Genomic DNA, 21,677 nt, shown 5'->3' with positions numbered 1-21,677 from the left:
CAAAAGATACCTCTTTATCAAGTCTTCATGCCTACCAGGAGCCAAGTACACTCCGAGATTTCAGACTATTTTCTTCCAATGTTTTGAAGTCCCTTTCAGTTCACATGAAGGCTAACAATTTCAAAAAGGTGGAGAAAAGAAAGAGTTCTTAAAAAAAAAAAAGAAAAAGGAAAAGATATCGTGCCATGATTATGAAGTCCTGAAAGCCTTTTAGCTGACAGCATAGGCTTTGAATAGCCTCTAAGAACCTCCCCTGAAAGACACAATACAGCAGTAAAATAGAGGCAGAGCATCCACAGTTTAGCATCCCCAGCCTCCCAAATTCAGATAGCCCATTTTACAGCAGAAGTCAGATTTCCGCCCCAACAGCCCTTTGGAATACTCAAGGTCCAGTGTGACATCAGACAGACACGAGTCCAACCAACTGATACATCATTTTCTGCCAAAACAGAAATTAGTTTGTATCAAGCTCGGCACAGACCTGCAGTTAAAACCAGAACTGCAGGGCGCCTGGGTGGCTCAGATGGTTGAGTGCCTGCCTTCGGCTCAGGTCATGATCCCAGGGTCCTGGGATCGAGTCCCGCATCGGGCTCTCTGCTCCTTGGGAGCCTGCTTCTCCTTCTGCCTCTCTCTCTCTCTCTCATGAATAAATAAATAAAATCTTAAAAAAAAAAAAAAACCCAGAATTGCAAAAACAGCAAAAGTGCCTTAAACCCTCAGAGTGCCCTCATGCCCCAAGTCTATACATCCACTCAAGATGCTCTGTCCTCAGTTTCTACACTGAGTGATGATTGCCAAGCTAAACAAGTCTGCTTTTCCAAGAGCTCACCCCAGAGTTCAGACCACTCACAGACACTTAGCACTCGGGCATTCAGAGCACTCACATGGGACAGCACTGGCTTACAGAGAGTTGTGGTCAGAGCTACATAAGCCTACCTGTTATAATTTCAGTAGCCAGTGCACTTCCTGCCATTCTGCCCTGACCAGCTGTAAGTAAACAGAGAGTGAGGACTGGGAAGAAGAAACCACAACCAAGATTATATTGGGTAAGTTCACACATCTCCCACACATCCCACCATGAAAGCACGATTTCAATAGCACATGCAGTATTTGGCTTGGGTGTGTGAAATACCAGTTTTTGAGTGATGGAGCACTCACCCCTACTTCAGACATACCTTTTCTCTTAAACTATTACACTTGGAGAGCTTCAAGCTCCTACTCCAGACCCATCCATCTAACAACAGAAAGCACCTCTCAAGCTCCTTTCTGACACAAGCCCATCATTCACCATTTGCTGGTATGCACAGTTTTTGCTGACAAAGCTCCATTACTAGAAAAAGCTCAGTAAGTAAAGCTGATTTGAAATAACTATATATTATAGGGAGGCTGGATGAAGAAACTGATTTGGAGTCTAGAAAATCATCATATAAAGAGGCTCTAGAAAGAACTGCTTAATTATTTAAATACTTTCACTTCCTACAGACCATACATCATTTGATTTATCATCAGTGTTCAATATTTGGTAATTTACTGGGGTCATCTGACAACTCCAGATAGCAAGTACATATCAGACACTGTAATTCTTTAGTTGAAATGTCTGCGTATCCCTGATTAATGTTAAATACTAAGCTAATGCTATCAGACTGAGGGGTGTGCCAATTTCAGCTCTCCAGTGAAGATGCAAAGCTGAGCGCATAACGGTAGGGCATCCTCAAGAGCAAATTATCATGTGTTGTCCTCCGCTGTCACAAGATAGACTGATAACACAGCTGGGATGGCCCCAACAAAGATGCTTGTAAGTCCGCTGAACAGAGATGGTTAGTCCCATGTGACTCACTGCCTGATTCAACTGCTATAGCAAGTCACAGAGACCAAGACCTTGGGAGGAGGGTGTGTGCCTTCTTCCCCACATGCCAGGCTCATCCTGAGCCCAGCTCTGTTCATGGTGTGCCACACCCAAAATGCATCATTATAGACTCCCCACCTCCTACTGGATCTTCAAGATCCATCTCCTGCATAAAGCTTTCTTCCTTAGCCATGCTCAAAATACTCTCTCCAGTCTTCCAGCTCCTACTACCACCACCAGTGTTCTTTTTGAAGTCAAATTATCTCCTCAAATTCAAGGCAGAATCTACATCTTCTCAATATTCTCTGGCGTTCCTGGCATAATAATAAATAAGAGCAACTCTAAGTTCCAGGCCATGACAAGTCACACAGGTCAAAAATAAGAAATACAAGAAGCCTAACATCAATTCATAAAGAAATCCAATCAAGAGGTTTCTAATTCTGTAACTTGAAAACAGATAAAACTTTATGAAGTGCTTATTTACAAAACTTGATCATATGCTAGGTCATAAAAAGGACCTACAATTCCAAGAAACAAACAATACAGACCACGTCACCACATTCCCTGATCACACTTCACAAAAATTTTAAAACCTTTAACTTTTATGACAAGAGAAAATCAAGATCCCAAAATGTCTAGAAAATAAAAATATAAAACATTATGTATTAGAATCTACAGGACACAATTTAAGAAGTGCTCCGAAAAAAAATCCTAGCTTTAAGCAGTACAGTTCCAAAGAAGAGAAAGTGCTTATGTGTGCAGCCCACATACAAAGAATAAAACAAGGAAAGCAAAAATATTGGTAGGTATATAAACAGTAATAAGAGGAAAAGAGTGGCACTAATAAATACAAGACTATTAAAGTAATAAGCTACCAAAACAATAATTAAGGGGAAGAAAAGATGAAGTATATAGTCAACATATGCATATGATGGCAGGTGGGTGCTCCCTGGCCCACTGTGCCCCCTTACCATACCCTTAAATCCTGTGGGCATATGCAGTCCACACAGAGTACACCCCTTGAATGCCTCGCTCTGGTGGGCGGGGGGCTTAGGATTCTATGCCCCACAGGACTAAACTATCAGAAAGAGTTCTTGGCAGGTTATCTCTCCCAAAGCACTGCACAGACAGGAGACTGATACACATCCCCAGCCCTAACTATGACCACTCTTTCAAGACTGGGAGAGGTAGCTGTTTCACCTAATACACAAACATGGAGAGTCCAGCACAATGAGGAAACAAAGGAGAATGTTCAAAACAAAAGAATAAGATAGAACCCAGCTTGGGGTGGAGGTAATTAACCAAAGATAATTTACCTGATGAAGAGTAATTTACCTGATAAAGAGTTCAAAATAATGGTCCTAAAGATGCTCACCAATCTCAGGAGAAGAATGGATGAACACAGAGAAACATCAACAAAGAGAAACTAAGTATCAAACAGAAGTCATGGTGCTGAATAATACAACAACTGAACTGAAAAATACACTAGAGGGATTCAACAGAGACTGTGTGAAAGGGAAGAAAGAATCAGTGACCTGGAAGAAAGGGCAGTGGAACTCACCCAGAGCAGCAAAAGGAAAAAAGGATTTTAAAAAGGGAAGAAAAATAAAATAAGATGAAAACAGAGAGGGAAGCAAACCATAAGAGACTCTAAACTATAGGAAATAAACAGAGTTGCTGGAGGGGAGGTGGGTGGGGTTTGGGGTAACTGGATGATGGTCATTAAGGAGGGCACTTGATGTAATGAGCACTGGGTGTCATATGCAACTGATGAATCACTAAATTCTACCCCTGAATCTAATATAAAGAAAAAATATAAACAAACAAGTGAAAATAGCTTAAAAGACCTATAGGACAACATCAAGGGAACAACATTTGCGTAACAGGGAAGGAGGATGGACAGAGAAAGGGGTAGAAAACTTATTACAAGAAATAAAAGGCCAGGGGTGCCTGGGTGGCTCAGTCGTTAAGCGTCTGCCTTTGGCTCAGGTCATGGTCCCAGGGTCCTGGGATCAAGCCCCACATCGGGCTCCCTGCTTGGCAGGAAGCCTGCTTCTCCCTCTCCCACTCCCCTGCTTGTATTCCCTCTGTCACTGTGTCTCTCTGTGTCAAATAAATAAAAATAAAATCTTGGGAAAAAAAAAAAAAGAAATAAAAAGGCCAAAAATTTCCCTAACCTGAGGAAAGAAACAGACATTCAGACCCAAGAAGCCCACAGAGTTCCAAATAAAATGAACCCCAAAAGATCCACACCAAGACACATTATATTAAAATGTCAAAAGGTAAAGAAAATCTGAAAAGCAGCAAAAGAAAACCAACTTGTTCTCTACAAGGGAACCCCCATAAGACCATCAGATTTTTCAAAAGAAACTTTACAAGTTTACAGAAGGCAGTGGCTGAAAGGAAAAACTTCCCACCAAGAATACTCTACCCAGCAACGTTATCATTCAGAATTAGAGAGATAAAGAGTTTTCCAGCTAAGCAAAAAATAAATTCACAGGGTGCCTGGGTGGCTCAGTCATTTAAGCATCTGCCTTTGGCTCAGGTCACAACCTCAGGGTCCTGGGATAGAGCCCTGCATTGGGCTCCCTGCTCAGTGGGGAGCCTGCATCTCCCCCTGCCTGCATCTCCCCCTGCTTGTGCTCTCTCTGGCAAATAAATAAAATCTTTAAAAAAATTAAAAATAAAGAAATTCATCACCACTTACTGGGCACCTTACACAAAATGTTGAAGAGACTTCTCCAAGCTGAAAAACAAGGGTGCTAATTACTAATAAAACATACAAAAGTAAACATCTCACTGGGAAAGGCAATTATATAGTAAAAGTAGTAGGCCAAAGCTAGCATGAAGATTAAAAGACAAACTTTAGCAAAAAACTAACTTTAGTTTGATTAAAGACTGACAAAGGATACACAAAATAAAAAGATGTAAAATGTGACATCAAAAAAAACAAGGTGGGGTAAGAAGAGTCAAAATGTAGAGTTTCAGAATACATTCAATTTTAAGTTGCTCTTGACTTTAGATATAGAGGTCACTAAATGCAAGCTTCACAGGCAAAAACCTACAGTAGATACACAAAAGATAAGGAGAATGGATTCTAAACATGACATTATCAAAAGGCATCAAACCACAAGGGAAGAGAACAGGAAAAGAAAGGAAGAGAGAAGAACTACATAACAGCCAGACAACAATTTACTAAAGGGCAATGAACATATACCTATCTATAATGATTTTAAATATAAATGGACTAAATTCTCCAGTCAAAAGACATAGAATGGATTAAAAAATTTAAAATAAAACCCATCTATATGCTGCCTACAAAAGACTCACCTCAGATGTAAGGACACACACAGAATGAAAGTGAAGCAATGGACAAAGATGTTTATTGCAAATGGAAACTAAAGGAAAGCTGGAGTACCTATACTTATCAGACAAAATGGAATTTAAAACAAAACACAAAGATAGGCATTATGTAATGATAAAGGTGGCAATCCAGCAAGAAATTATACCATTTGTAAATATTTATGCACCCCGATATAGGAGCACCTAAATATATAAAGCAAATATTAACAGATCTAAAGGGTAAAATCAACAGCAATACAGTAATAGGAGATAATATTCCACTTACATAAAAGATAAATCATCCAATAAGGAAGCATCAACACATTAGATCAGATATATTTAATAGATATATACATAACATTCCATCCAAAAGAATACACATTCTTTTCAAGTGCACACAGAACATACGTTAAACCACAAAACAAATCTCAATAAATTTAAGACTGAAATCATATCAAGTAGATTTTCAAACCACAATGGTATGAAACTGGAAATCACATACCAAAAAAAAAACCCTGGGGAAAAAAGTATCACATGTGGAGATTAAACAAAATACTACTGAATAACCAATGAGTCGAAGAAATCAAAGAAGCAATGAAAAAATACCTTGAGACAATGAAAATATCACATACCAAAATCTATTGAATGCAGCAAAAGCAGTTCTAAGAAGGAAGTTCACAACAATACATACCTATCTCAATAAACAAGCAAAATCTCAAACATCTACTTTATACCTAAAGGAACTAGAAAAAGAGGAACAAAGCGAGCCCAAAGTTAGTAAAAGGAAAAATAAAAGACTTAAACTAGAAAACAAAATAAATGAGAACTACGAGCTGGTTCTTTGGAAAGATAAACAAATTGATATACCTTTGCCTAGACTCACTGAGAAAAAGAGATGGTTCAAATAAATAAAATCAGGATAAAAGAGGGAATGTTACAACTGTTACCAAAGAAATACTAAGAATCATAAGCAACTACTATGAATAATATACCAACAAATTGGACAACCTAGAAGAAATGGCTAAATTCCTAGAAACACACAATGTTCCAAGACCAAATCAAAAAGAAATAGAAAAATCAATAGACTGATTGATTTTAGCAAGGAGACTGAATCAGTAATCCAAAAGCTCCTAAAAAAAACAAATTCCAACCAAAAGAAAGCTGGGGTGGCAATCCTTATATCAGACAAATTTGATTTTAAACCAAAGACTGTAATAAGAGATGAGGAAGGACTCTATATCCTACTTAAAGGGTCTATCCAATAAGAAGATCTAACAATTGTAAATATCTATGCCCCAACACGGGAGCAGCCAATTATATAAGGCAATTAATAACAAAAGCAAAGAAACACATCGACAACAATACAATAATAGTGGGGGACTTTAACACCCCCCTCACTGAAATGGACAGATCATCTAAGCAAAAGATCAACAAGGAAATAAAGACTTTAAATGACACACTGGACCAAATGGACTTCACAGACCTATTCAGAACATTCCATCCCAAAGCAACGGAATACACATTCTTCTCTAGTGCCCATGGAACATTCTCCAGAATCGATCACATCCTAGGTCATAAATCAGGTCTCAACCGGTACCAAAAGATTGGGATCATTCCCTGAATATTTTCAGACCATAATGCTTTGAAACTAGAACTCAATCACAAGAGGAAAGTCAGAAAGAACTCAAATACATGGAGGCTAAAGAGCATCCTACTAAAGAATGAATGGGTCAACCAGGAAATTAAAGAAGAATTAAAAAATTTTGTGGAAACCAATGAAAACGAAAACACAACTATTCAAAATCTTTGGGATGCAGCAAAGGCAGTCCTAAGAGGAAAGTATATAGCAATACAAGCCTTTCTCAAGAAACAAGAAAGGTCTCAAGTACACAACCTAACCCTACACCTGAAGGAGCTGGAGAAAGAACAGCAAATAAAGCCTAAACCCAGCAGGAGAAGAGAAATAATAAAGATCAGAGCAGAAATCAATGAAATAGAAACTAAAAGAACAGTAGAACAGATCAACGAAACTAGGAGCTGGTTCTTTGAAAGAATTAACAAGATTGATAAACCCCTGGCCTGACTTATCAAAAAGAAAAGAGAAATGACCCAAATCAACAAAATCATGAATGAAAGAGGAGAGATCACAAACACCACCAAAGAAATACAAACAATTATAAGAACATATTATGAGCAACTTTATGCCAGCCAATTAGATCACCTGGAAGAAATGGATGCATTCCTAGAGATGTATCAACTACCAAAACTGAACCAGGAAGAAATAGAAAACCTGAACAGACCTATAACCACTAAGGAAATTGAAGCAGTCATCAAAAATCTCCCAACAAACAAAAGCCCAGGGCCAGATGGCTTCCCAGGGGAATTCTGCCAAACATTTAAAGAATTAATGCCTATTCTTCTGAAACTGTTCCAAAAAACAGAAATGGAAGGAAAACTTCCAAACTCATTTTATGAGGCCACCATTACCTTGATCCCAAAACCAAAGACCCCATCAAAAAGGAGAATTACAGACCAAGATCCCTGATGAACATGGATGCAAAAATTCTCACCAAAATACTAGCCAATAGGATCCAACAGTACATTAAAAGGATTATTCACCACGACCAAGTGGGATTCATCCCTGGGCTGCAAGGTTGGTTCAACATCCGCAAATCAATCAATGTGATACAATACATTAACAAAAGAAAGAACAAGAACCATATGATCCTCTCAATAGATGCAGAAAAAGCATTTGACAAAGTACAGCATCCTTTCTTGATCAAAACTCTGAAGAGTATAGGCATAGAGGGTACATACCTCAATACCATAAAAGCCATCTATGAAAAACCTACAGCAAGTATCATTCTCAATGGGGAAAAACTGAGAGCTTTCCCCCTAAAGTCAGGAACACGGCAGGGATGTCCACTATCACCACTGCTATTTAACATAGTATTAGAAGTCCTAGCCACAGGGCGCCTGGGTGGCTCAGTTGGTTAAGCAACTGCCTTCGGCTCAGGTCATGATCCTGGAGTCCTGGGATCAAGTCCCACATCAGGCTCCCGGCTCGGGGGAGAGCCTGCTTCTCCCTCTGACCCTATCCCCTCTCATGCTGTTTCTCTCTCTCTCTCTCTCAAATAAATAAATAAATAAAATCTTTATTAAAAAAAAAAAAAAAGAAGTCCTAGCCACAGCCATCAGACAACAAAGAGAAATCAAAGGCATCCAAATCGGCAAAGAAGAAGTCAAACTCTCACTCTTTGCAGATGATATGATACTTTATGTGGAAAACCCAAAAGACTCCACCCCAAAACTGCTAGAACTCATACAGGAATTCAGTAAAGTGGCAGGATATAAAATCAATGCACAGAAATCAGTGGCATTCCTATACACCAACAACAAGACAGAAGAAAGAGAAATTAAGAAGTCGATTTACAATTGCACCCCAAACCATCAGATACCTAGGAATAAATCTAACCAAAGAGGCAAAGGATCTGTACTCAGAAAACTATAAAATACTCATGAAAGAAACTGAGGAAGACACAAAGAAATGGAAAAACGTGCCATGCTCATGGATTGGAAGAACAAATATTGTGAAGATGTCAATGCTACCTGGAGCAATCTACACATTCAATGCAATCCCCATCAAAATACCATCCACTTTTTTCAAAGAAATGGAACAAATAATCCTAAAATTTGTATGGAACCAGAAAAGACCCCAAATAGCCAGAGGAATGTTGAAAAAGAAAAGCAAAGCTGGCGGCATCACAATTCCGGATTTCCAGCTGTATTACAAAGCTGTCATCAAGACAGTATGGTACTGGCACAAAAACAGACACATAGATCAATGGAACAGAATAGAGAGCCCAGAAATGGACCCTCAACTCTATGGTCAAGTAATCTTTGACAAAGCAGGAAATAATGTCCAATGGAAAAAAGACAGTCTCTTCAACAGATGGTGTTGGGGAAATTGGACAACCACATGCAGAAGAATGAAACTGGACCATTTCCTTACACCACACACAAAAATACACTCCAAATGGTTGAAAGACCTCAATGTGAGACAGGAGTCCACCAAAATCCTAAAGGAGAACACAGGCAGCAACCTCTTCGACCTCAGCCGCAGCAACTTCTTCCTAGAAACATCGCCAAAGGCAAGGGAAGCAAGAGCAAAAATGAACTATTGGGACTTCATCAAGATAGAAAGCTTTTGCACAGCAAAAGAAACAGTCAACAAAACCAAAAGACAACCGACAGAATGGGAGAAGATATTTGCAAATGACATATCAGATAAAGGGCTAGTATCCAAAATCTATAAAGAACTTACCAACTCAACACCCAAAGAACAAAGAATCCAATCAAGAAATGGGCAGAAGACATGAACAGACATTTTTCCAAAGAAGACATCCAAATGTCCAACAGACACATGAAAAAGTGCTCAACATCGCTCGACATCAGGGAAATCCAAATTAAAACCTCAATGAGATACCACCTCACACCAGTCAAAATGGCTAAAATTAACAAGTCAGGAAACCACGGATGTTGGCAAGGATGCGGAGAAAGGGGAACCCTCCTACACTGTTGGTGGGAATGCAAGCTGGTGCAGCCACTCTGGAAAACAGTATGGAGGCTCCTCAAAAAGTTGAAAATAGAGCTACCATATGATCCAGCAATTGCGCTACTGGGTATTTACCCCAAAGATACAAATGTAGGGATCCGAAAGGGTACGTGCACCCTGATGTTTATAGCAGCAACATCCACAATAGCCAAACTGTGGAAAGAGCCAAGATGTCCATCGACAGATGAATGGATAAAGAAGATGTGGTATATATATACAATGGAATATTATGCAGCCATCAAAAGGAATGAGATCTTGCCATTTGCAATGATGTGGATGGAACTGGAGGGTGTTACGCTGAGCAAAATAAGTCAATCAGAGAAAGACATGTATCATATGACCTCACTGATATGAGGCTTTCTTAATCTCAGGAAACAAACTGAGGGTTGCTGGAGTGGGGGGTGGGGTGGGAGGGATGGGGTGGCTGGGTGATAGACATTGGGGAGGGTATGTGCTAAGGTGAGCGCTGTGAATTGTGTAAGACTGTTGAATCACAGATCTGTACCTCTGAAACAAATCATGCAATGTATGTTAAGAAAAAAAAAAGAGGGGCGCCTGGGTGGCTCAGATGGTTAAGCGTCTGCCTTCGGCTCAGGTCATGATCCCAGGGTCCTGGGATCGAGTCCCGCATCGGGCTCTCTGCTCCTTGGGAGCCTGCTTCTCCCTCTGCCTCTCTCTCTCTCTGTCTCTCATGAATAAATAAATAAAAATCTTTAAAAAAAAAAAAAGAAGAAAAAAAAAAGAAGGAAAGAAGAAGATAGTAGGAGGGGAAGAATGAAGGCGGGGAAATCAGAGTGGGAGATGAACCATGAGAGACGATGGACTCTGAAAAACAAACTGAGGGTTCTGGGGGGTGGGGGTGGGAGGATGGGTTAGCCTGGTGATGGGTATTAAAGAGGGCACGTTCTGCGTGGAGCACTGGGTGTTATGCACAAACAATGAATCATGGAACACTACATCAAAAACTAATGATGTAATGTATGGTGATTAACATAATAAAATTTTTTTTAAAATAAATAAAAAAAAAAAAACCAAAGTCCAGGACAAACAGCTTCTCTGGTGAATGCTACCAAACATTCTGAGATTTAATACCTACCCTTCTCAAACTCTTCCAAAAAAAATGGAGGCAGATGGAATGCTTCCAAATTCATTTTATGAAGCCAGCATTATCCAGATACCAAAACCAGACAAGGATATCACAGAAAAAGAAAATTACAGGCCAATATTCCTGATGAACGAACATAGATTTAAAAAATCAACAAAATATTAGCAAACTCAATTCAACAATACAGTGAAAAGATCATATACCATGATCAAGTGGGATTTATTTCAGGTACGCAGATTGTTGATTTCCAAATCAATGTGATACACCACATTAGCAAAAGGAAAAGAATCATAACCATTCCAATAGATGCAGAAAAGCGTTTGACAAAATTCAATATCCATTTACGATAAAAACTCAACAAAGCAGGTACAGGGGGAATGTACCTCAACATAATAAAGACCATATATGACAAGTCCACAGCTAACATCATATTCAATGGTGAAAGGTTGAAAGCTTTTCCTCTAAGATAAGGAATCAGACAAGGAAGCCCACTCTCACTGCTTTTATTCAACACAGTATTAGAAATCCTAGCCAGAGAAATCAGGCAAGAAATAAAAGGCATCCCAATTATTTAAAAAAGTTAAAAAGTCACTGTGGGCATTTTATATACATAGAAAACTCTTAAAAGTCCATAAAAATGTTAGAATAAGCCAATTTTGTAAAGTTGGATACAAAAATCAGTGTATAAAACAGACTTTTGTATACTATCAGAAGTTAACAATCCCACTTACAATTGCATCTAAAAAAAAAAAAAAAAACAAAAAAAAACCCTAGGAATACACTTACCCAAGAATGTGGAAGACTATACACTACATGGCATTGATGAATGAAATTAAAGATGACAGTAAGTGGAAAGATAGTCCATGTTCATGGACTGGATGAATACTGTTAAAATATCCATACTATCCAGAATAATCATAGAATCAAAGCAATCCCTACCAACATTTCAATGGCATTTTTCACACAAACACAACAAATAATTCTAAAATTTATATGGAACCACCAAAAACTCCAAATAGCAAAAACAATTAAGAACATAGCTGGAGGCATTATACCCCCAAGGTTTCTAACCATACTACAAAGTTATGATAATCACAACAGTATGGCAATGGCATAAATTCAGACACATTAATCAATGGAACCGAATAGAGAGGGCAGAAATAAACCCATGCACATACTGTCAATAAATTTATGACAAAGGAGCCAAGAATAAACAATGAGAAAATGACAGTCTCTTCAAAAAATGGTGTTGGGGAAACTGGGCAGCCACAAACAATGAAACTCAACCACGACCTTACACCATAAACAAAAATAAACTTAACTCAAAATTGATTAAAGACCTGAATGTAAGACAATAAAACTCCTTGAGGAAAACATAGGTGGTAAGCTCCCTGACATTGCTCTTGCTAATTTTTTTTGGATCTGACTCCAATGGCAATGGCAACAAAAGCAACACTAACCAAATGGGACTACATTGACCTAAAAAGCTTCTGCAAAGTTGATGAAACGATCAACAAAAGAAGGCAACCTACTAAATGGGAGAAGATATTTGCAAATGATATATTCAATAGGTATTAATATCTAAACTATATAAAGAACTCCTACAATTCATTAACCAAACAAAAACAACAATCCAATTTTAAAAATGGACACAGTATCTGAATAGTCTTTCCAAAGTCACACAGAAGGCCACCAGACACATGAATAGTTCTCAAAATTACTAATCATCAAGGAAATGCAAACCTAAACCACAATGCGATATCACCTCACACCTGTCAGAATGACTATTATCAAAAAGACAAGAAATCACAAGTGTTGGCAAGGATATTAAAAAAAAAAAAAAAACCCTCATGCACTGTTGGTGGAAATGTAAATTGGGACACCACTATGGAAAATAGTATGGTGATTCCTCAAAAACCCAAAGATACAACTACCATATAATCCAACAATTCCACTTCTTGGTATTTATCAAAAGAAAACACTAAATCAAAAATATATATGCACCCCTATGTTCACTGCAGCATTATTTACAATAGCCAAGATATTGAAACAACCATAGTATCCATTAGTGAATGAATGGACAAAGATATGGTACTTATATACAATGGAATACTACTTGGCCATAAAAAAGAATGAAATCTTACCATTTGCAACAACATAGGTGAACCCTAAGGATATGCTGCTAAATTAAATACATCAGACAGAAAAGGGCAAACACTGTATTTCATTAATATATGGAATCTACAAAGCAAACCAAAACCAAACTCATAGATGCAGAAAACAAACTGAGGTTGCCAGGGGGAAGGGAGTTGGGGAGTGGACAAATGGGAGTAAGGAGTCAAGAGGTAAAAACTTCTAGTCATAAAATAAGTCACAAGAATTTAATGTACAACATGGTGACTACAGGCAATAATATTTCATTGCATATTATTTAACTTTATATGGTGACAGGGGGAAACCAGACTTATTGGGGTGGTCATTTCACAGTGTATACAAATATCGAACCTTTATGTTATACTCCAGAAACTAGTAATGTGACATTTCAAGTATACCTCAGTAAAAAAAAAAAAAAATACAAAAAAGAATGTAAATATATATATAACCAGATACCAAGTAAATTAAAAGACACAGAAGCAATAATTTTTCTCAACTTTAATACATTTGAAATCATGGATAAACTGGGTATTCTCCAGAATAATATAAACCATGAAAACTGGGGTGCCTGGGTATCTCAGTCGATTAAGCAGCCAACTCTTGACTTTGGCTCAGGTCATGATCTCAGGGTTGTGGGATCGAGCCCCGCATCAGGCTCTGAGCTCAGCACAGAGTCTGCTTGAGATTCTCTCTCTCCCTTTGCCCCCCCTCCGCCCCCATGCACTCGCACACTTTCTCTCTAAAAATAATAATCTTCCAAAAATAAGTTATCAAAACTAAGTCCAGAAAATATTGAAAATCTAGATAGACCAGGTACTATAAAAGATATGGATAAAGTGATCAGAGATAACTAATACAAAGCCCCAAATGTTTTACAAATAAATTTTATCTATTCCTTCAAGAAATAGATTACTACAATGCTATTTGAACTATTTGGTCCAGAACAGAGAAAAATAACCTGAACTATTTTTATAAATAAGTCTAACATTGTATTACTCTGCTGAGACTGCTATAACAAGATACCACAGACTGGGTGTCTTATAAAACAAATTTATTTCCTCACAGTTCTGGGGACTAGAAGTCCATGATCAAGGTACCAACATGGTTCATTTCTGCTAAGAGCACTCTTCCTGGCTTGTAGACAGCTGCCTTTTTGCAATGTCCTCATGCAGTCTTTCCTCTGTGCAAACCTTTCCCTGATGTTTCTTTAAGGACACTAGTCCTTTTGGACTGGGTCCCCAGCCTTATGACCTCATTTAACCTTTATTAACTCTCTAAAGGCCTTATGCCAAATATGGTCACATGGAGTTTAAGACTTCAGTATATTAATTTGGGGGTTACACAATTCAGTCCATAACCAATGGGATTAATAAGTGCCTCAGTATTAAGAAATCTAGAATAGTCTGTCCCATTAGTCAATACAAAGGGGGGAGGAGACAACATGCTCATCTCCACAGATCCTGAGAAAGTACTAATGTTAAAATCCAGCATCAGTTACTCGTGTTTAAAATAAGCAATAAATAGGGGCGCCTGGGTGGTTCAGTCAGTTAAGCGTCTGCCTTCTGCTCAGGTCATGATCCCAGGGTCCCGGGATGGAGCCCAGCAGCTGGGCTTCCTGCTCAGGGGGGAGTGGGCTCCCCCTGCTCACTCTAACCCTCCCCCTGCTCGCTTTCTCAAATAAATAAAATCTTTAAAAAATTAAAAATTAAAAAAGCAATAACATACTGAGATCTCTCCAAGATGCTGATTTCAATTTCTTTGGCTATCTGTAAGTAGAATTATTGGATCATATGATAGTTCTATTTTTAATCTTTGGAGGAACCTCCATGCTGTTTTCCATAGTGGCTGCACCAATTTACGTTCCTACCAACAATGCACCAGGGTTCTCCCTTCTCCACATCCTGGCCAACAGTTGTTATCTTCTTTAACTGATAATAGCTATTTTAACATGGCTGAGGTACAGTGAAGCCCTTATAGTTAACAATATTGTACTGTATACTTAAGAACATTTAACATAAAATTTTGCTAAGAGGGTAAATCTTATCACACAACCACACATATACCAATAATAACAAAGAGGGTGGGAGGAAATTTTTGGAAGTGCTAACTGTGTTTATGGCAGATTGTGGTGATCATTTCATGGGTGTACACTTATGTCCAAACTCATTGTATGCACTAAATATATACAGGTTTTGTATGTCTGTTCATACTTCAATAGTTTAAAAAGCACTAGAACTATACTGCTTAAAAAATATATTCTTTTAAAAACCTCCTCTCAGTACTAGCCAATGCAATTAGGGAAGGAAAAGAAGCATTAATAAGAAAGTAGCAAAGTTTTTTTCCCCATATGATACAACTGTATGACAAAACCCAATAGAATTAACTGAATAACTTTCAGAAAAGAGATATTAATAAGGTGGCTTATTATGAAATTAACATTTAAAAACCAATAGTTTTACTCTTTACTATTTCATTTTTCATCCCATTTCATTCAATTAACTACAACTTACAAGGCCTTTTATTTTTGCAATGCATTTCTCACAATCCTATGAAGTAGATATTAATCAACCCCGTTTTACAGGTGCAGAAAATAAAGCCCAGGAAGGTTAAATCACTTTTCATGGTCACAGAGCTAGTAAATAGCATATCTGTCCTCTGATATTCATTCCCCACTGTATTCATTCCCCATAACAAGATGATTCCCCCCAACCCCCACCCATAAGACAGATATTAAATTCTGTGGGTGTTTTTCCTCAACTTCACCAAAATTAATTCTTAAATCAACATCAGATCTTAAAAGCCTAGATCTGTTTTTAAAGTAGAAATTATCTATGAAAATGAACCTATTTGTTACTGGGGTAGAGTGATTAATGTTATACACAGCAACGTAGATAAATAATTTTTAACTAGGTGAGATCAACATACTCATTTTCACTTTAAGATCGCCGACGGAGCATTTTCCCCCACAATTTACACTTTAACCTCTTAACGCAAACCAATGTTTTATCAAAATTTCTTTTTAAATTATAGGAAACACACATTTCTAAAAGCTGTTATTTTGTTTCAAGTTCGCGAAGTATTATAATTAAATGCAAAATGTATCCTGATACCTTTGGCAGTACACCAATTTGGCCAGGAGCAGTAAACTCCTAAAGTTATCATGGAAGGTAAAGACACACCACCTAATTGGGCTGAAACACATAATTTACTCTATCACTTAACAAATGTGTTGCACACCCACCATGTGTCAGACACTGTGCGGGGAAATATGTGCACAGTAACAAACCCAAAATTTGCCCTCAGGGAACTTAGTATTTAGTTAGAAAACAAATAAATACTCGCAGGCACACACACACACACACACACACTCTCTCTCACAGCTCTGATTGCTATTTTATCAGTCATCTATCACCAAGATAATTCTATCCAACAAACTACAACTCATTTATTCTCACACATCTGCAAATCAGCTACAACTTGGCTGGACTCCAGGTTGCAGACTGCAGAGAGGACTCAGGTCCACTCAAGTTCATTGGGAGGCCAGTCTCAGAATGGACAACAGCAGGAGTTCTAGAGGGGCAGACAGAATGTGCAAGGCCTCCTAAGATATGGGCAGAGAACCGGCACCTTCTCATTTCCACCTATGATTCTGGCCTGAGCAAGTCATGTGGCCATACCCAACATCAGCGGGTCAGGGGAATACACTCTGGGAGAGGAATTGCAAAACCACAGGGCAAAGGGCATGGATATCGGGAGGGAGAAGAACGGGGGACATAATGCAATCAGCCACAGCCATGAGAGCAAGACAAATGATGCTGTGAGAACACCCAGACAGGGCTGATCATGTGACAGAGGTCTGGCAAGACTTCCCTAACAGAGTGAAGCTCCAACTAAAATCTGAAAGACAAAGAGAAATGAAGTAAAAGGGGAGGTAAAAGACTTCCAAGCAAAGAAAACAGCATGTACAAAGTCCCGATGGCCAAAGGAGACACGACCCAGCTCAAAACATTTAAGGAATGGGCGCCTGGGTGGCTCAGTTGGTTGAGCGACTGCCTCGGCTCAGGTCATGATCCTGGAGTCCCAGGATCGAGTCCCGCATCGGGCTCCCAGCTCAGCGGGGAGCCTGCTTCTCCCTCTGACCCTCCCCCCTCTCATGTGCTCTCTCTCTCTCTAAAATAAAATCTTTAAAAAAAAAAAACATTTAAGGAAGATCTATGGCTGGGCAGAGAGAGAGAGTGAGAGAACACAGTACACCACCGGAGAGAGAGGATGTCAGGGGACTCAGGCTCCATGTGAGGGAATGGGTCTTTATCGTAATGGCATAAAACCACTGAATAATGTTAAGCAAAGAAGTAATCAGATTTACCTCTTCACAAGATCACTCTCTACAGGGGCACGTGGGTGGCTCAGTCGTTAAGCATCTGCCTTCTGCCTTCCGCTCAGGTCATGATCCCAGGGTCCTGCTTCTCCCTCTCCCACTCCCCCTGCTTGTGTTCCCTCCCTCTCTCTCTGTCAAATAAATAAATAAAATCTTTAAAAAAAGATCACTCTCTGCAGAAGCGAAACTATGCCGGTGGACCATTCAGCAGGCTATAGCAAAAGTCCAGGCCAGAGATGATCATGCCTTGAACTGAACAGTTTTAGATGGAGTAGAAAGTGTTAAAGAGACATCACGTGGACAGAAAAGCCCACCATTCTATCAAATCATTTCTGCCAAACCACTCCCTTCCTCCCTAAGCTAAACCTGATGGCCATTCCAAGACCTCATCCTATTTTTCCTCCCTGCATTTTATCCCACTGACCATTCCCCTCCTCTTTAAATTATTCTCCTTCCGTAGGTTCTGACAAACTACCACCTATCTCCTGGTTTTTCTCCATTGACTGTTTTTGCTCACCCTTGGTTCATTCCTTAAGTCCTAAAATCTGTCCTATAATCTTCCATTACCCTAAACTTCCCTCCCCCAACTCCAAGCAAATTCATCCACTCTCATGTCCTAAATACCTCATTATGTTGATCTTCCCATTGTGGGCCTCCAGCCCAGACTTTGTTCTCAACCCCAGATCCATATATCCAGCTGCCTCCTGAACATTTCCACCTGGATGCTCCCATAAGCATCTCATACTCAATGTGTCCTCCATCCATTCCCCCTCATCTCTTCCACCCTGAAAATCCTATTCCTTCCCAGCTTCCCCATCTCCTAGAAAGCCACGACCACCCATCCAATTATTCCAATATTAAACCCTAGAGCCAGTTACAATTCCTCCCATGCCTTACCATTCCACATCCACTCAACACAAATACTGGTGCAAGTGCCTTCTAATATATTGCTCAGATTTATCTCCTCACCTCTCATACTACCACTGCTCCAATGCAGGCCCCCCATGCCTGATCTGGAGGACTCCACAGCCTCGTAACAGATTCCCTAAACTGCACACCCAGCCCACTCTCTCCAGGACAACAGAAGTGATCTAAAATACAAATATGACCTTGCCACTCTCCTGCCTAAAACCATTCAGTGGCAACCGCTTACCCTCAGAATAAAGTTCAACTTCTTAACAGGGTTCACAGACCCCTTGGTCCTCTGGCCCCTGCCTTGCATATGTGCCTTGAATATACTCATGCTCTCTGGGATCTGGACATGTTCCATTCTGTTTCCCTCTGCCTGAAATACTCTTCACCCCCCAATAGCACCTTACTTGGCTACTTTTCTAACTAAGATACAAATTTCATGAGGGCAAAGACCCTTCCTTTTGTTTACTGTTAACTGCCAGGCATCAGCACAGGGACTACCCCCTTAACACATAATGGTTCTGGTAAAGTGAATGAGTGGATCCTTCAAGAACATCTAGATGACCCCCTCCTTCAAGCTGCCTTTCCTGCTACCTTTCCATCCTAAGGTTGGGTGTACCTTTTAGGTGTTTTCAGAGCAGCCTAAACTTTCCCCACGGTGGCATCACCTCACTATTCATTTGGCCATACCCTCTAACTCTTGCCCCAATTAAAATATAAGCTCCATGAAGGTAAGAGCTTTTTCTGTTGGAGGAAGAAGCCTCGGGAGCTACAGTGAACCAGAAATAGCATTGCCCTCAAGGAGGTCCCTGAAGGCAAATGAAGCCAGGAAAGAAGCCGAGGGCCAAGATCCAAATAAAGTAACCCATGTATGAGATTCAGGGGTACACAAAGGACATATATGGGGGGAGGTGGGGTAGTGAGGTCAGTGGAAGGGGGAATGAAAACACGTGAATGAGACTAAAGTCAGTCATTGAGGCCAGAGAGCCCCATGTCTCTAACTCACCCATGACTGGTTACGCAGTGATACCCTCCTTTTATGCAGAAATTCACACAGGTGAGACGGTATCTCCACACCTTGTAAAAAATAAATTCCCACTGAAATCCCTTACACATTAATGAAGAAATACTCTTTTGGACATTTTTACTCATTGACGCTTTGTTTCAAGGGGCCAGACTACATTTAAATAAAACCTGAGGGGTACATTAATGCCTTTTATAATGGATAGGATTTCATCCAAATCAGTCAATTCCTTCCAAAGTTATTAAAGAACAGCCTTTTAAATGCAAAATGCCACGTACTTAAGTTAAAAGAGAAACCTTCCTTAATTCAATTAAATACAGTAAGGTGCTAAGGGGACAAGCAAATCCACTCTAGAGGCAAACCCAAGCAAATTCAAATATTAAAACTGAAGAAGTTAAAGGATTAGAGATTCTCTGTTGACAGGCAAAATATGGCTTCACTGGATCTTCAATCTCTTGGTTATTAACAGCAGACAATGCCACATCAGTCACCAAGCCTGAACCAAGGACCTTTTGCCTGAGGTTAGGTTTCTAAAGCATCCACTCAGCACATTCAGATTCTTAAATATGATGTTCTCTTCGCTATTTTTCTCCACCTGACTCAGGGCAGGTTGTAATCTTGGGAAGGAGTGGCCCTCTTCCAGGGTGAAGGCAGGCAGCCCTAAAGGGGTGACAGGCTGCATAGAGGCTGAAAGACCTACTCTCCCGGCCTCCAGCCCTTCAGAGCAATGGTCTAAAAAATCAAAGGGGTGAAAATCCATTCAATCCATTTCTTGAATGGGGCATGGCTCAAAAACCAGGGAATGGGGCAAGGGGACAAAAACAGAGAAAAGGGGAAAGGAAGACCAATGGTAGGCCATGCCCCAAAGGACACAAGTGGTAGTGGCACTGATCGAGCTTGCTTCCGCATGAGAGGAGAAGGGTGTCTCTTCTGCAGCAGCTGAAAGGGGCCATCGTGGATAAGCAATTAGAAAAGGAATAGTAATTACCACAGATATGACAAAGAGGCCTGCACGACAGGGAATTCTGTCAAAGCCCGTAATTCTTGCAAAAGGAGCAGCAGACCCTGGATGACACGAGTCCTCCCTCATGAATTATACAGGTGGCCACGCATAGTACATTTTGGGTGCTACTTAATCAGAAGGGACCATTCATGGTGGGGACAGCAAGCCCCCAGAAGTTATACAGACCTATATCCCTAAAAGGTGGAAGCAGAAATCCAGCCTTCACGCCAGCAACTTCATGTGGGGACTTGGTTGAAGTGGGAGGCCCCCAGGAACACAAGACAGCTGGGCAATCATACAGAGAGTTGGGAGAACTTCAAGGAAACGGGACATTCAGATTATGAGCCTGGAACATGCAGATGCTTGAGAGGGGTAAGTGCTCTCCTAGGGGAGGGGTATGATGGTCTAAATTCCATCCCTCAAAAACCGGATGTCAAAACCCTAATCACCAATACCTCAGAATGGGACAGTATTTGGAGATGGGGTCTTTCAAGGGATAATTAAGTTAAAATGAGGTCATTAGAGTGGGCCCTGACCCTCCATGATTGGTGTCCCTAGAAGGAGAGATTAGGATACAAACATGCACAGACATGAAGGTCTTCTACAAGCCAAGGAGTGAGGCCTCAGGAGAAACCAACCCTGCTGACACCTTGATCTTGAACTTCCAGCCTCCAGCCCTGTGAGAAAATTTCTGTTAAGCTACTCAGTCCATGGCGTTTTGGGATAGTAGTCCTAGCAAACTAATACAAGGGAACAACAAAAATAAAGACCAAGAGCTGGGAAAACACAAGACACACTGAGTCAGGTCATTTGGCCAAAGCTTAGGAAAAGAGGAGTTAAACCAGAAAAGTTCCCTGGAGGCTAGGAGTCTGGCCTGGATTTCAAGCAGTGGAGCCACCTGGATCAGACAATTCCTGCTCTGTTAGCAGGGTTTGGAGGAGAGTAGAGATGTGGGCAGGCACAGGAACTAAGATACTTTAACAATTCTTAAGGGTATGAGAACATGAACTTACACTTGAACCTGGGTTATGGGGAAGATGGCAATACCAGCAACGGAGATAAAGGAGACAAGAACAAATGGGGGGAGGAAGTGAAATCCACTTTGGATGGGCTGAGTTTGCACATATTTAGGGTAGGAAAGCAGGGCAGAATCCACCTCCTCCCCTCACCATGAGCTGATGATAACCTCACCCCTAGCTGAGCTTGGGGCCACACATGTGCAAACACATCTACTCCCATTTGGGACCCCATGTTCACAAGCAGTGATTTCTTTTTAAATTATCCTAATACATGACGCC

The 21,677-nt window shown here is 40.1% G+C and overlaps 1 protein-coding gene across 6 annotated transcripts in view; it reads right to left on the bottom strand.

Annotated features, from left to right (window-relative positions):
- Nucleotides 1–21,677, bottom strand: part of LRMDA (leucine rich melanocyte differentiation associated) — a 1,063,938-nt gene that overhangs the window by 1,003,903 nt on the left and 38,358 nt on the right. For 2 of the 6 annotated variants that reach the window (XM_035022460.1, XM_035022454.1), the window contains exon 1: nucleotides 19,359–21,479. The exons of 3 other annotated variants lie outside the window; for them this stretch is intronic. In XM_035022460.1, the coding sequence (XP_034878351.1) occupies nucleotides 19,359–19,504 (146 nt within the window). In that variant the 5' untranslated portion in view covers nucleotides 19,505–21,479. Of the gene's footprint in view, nucleotides 1–19,358; nucleotides 21,481–21,677 lie in introns of those variants that run through there. One more of the 6 variants, XM_035022465.1, reaches the window with a different exon arrangement.

This window comes from Mirounga leonina, unplaced genomic scaffold, assembly GCF_011800145.1.
Source record: "Mirounga leonina isolate KUSES-001 unplaced genomic scaffold, KU_Mleo_1.0 Mir_114, whole genome shotgun sequence".
NCBI classification, from domain to species: domain Eukaryota; kingdom Metazoa; phylum Chordata; class Mammalia; order Carnivora; family Phocidae; genus Mirounga; species Mirounga leonina.
This window is presented reverse-complemented; position numbering and strand designations above follow the sequence as displayed.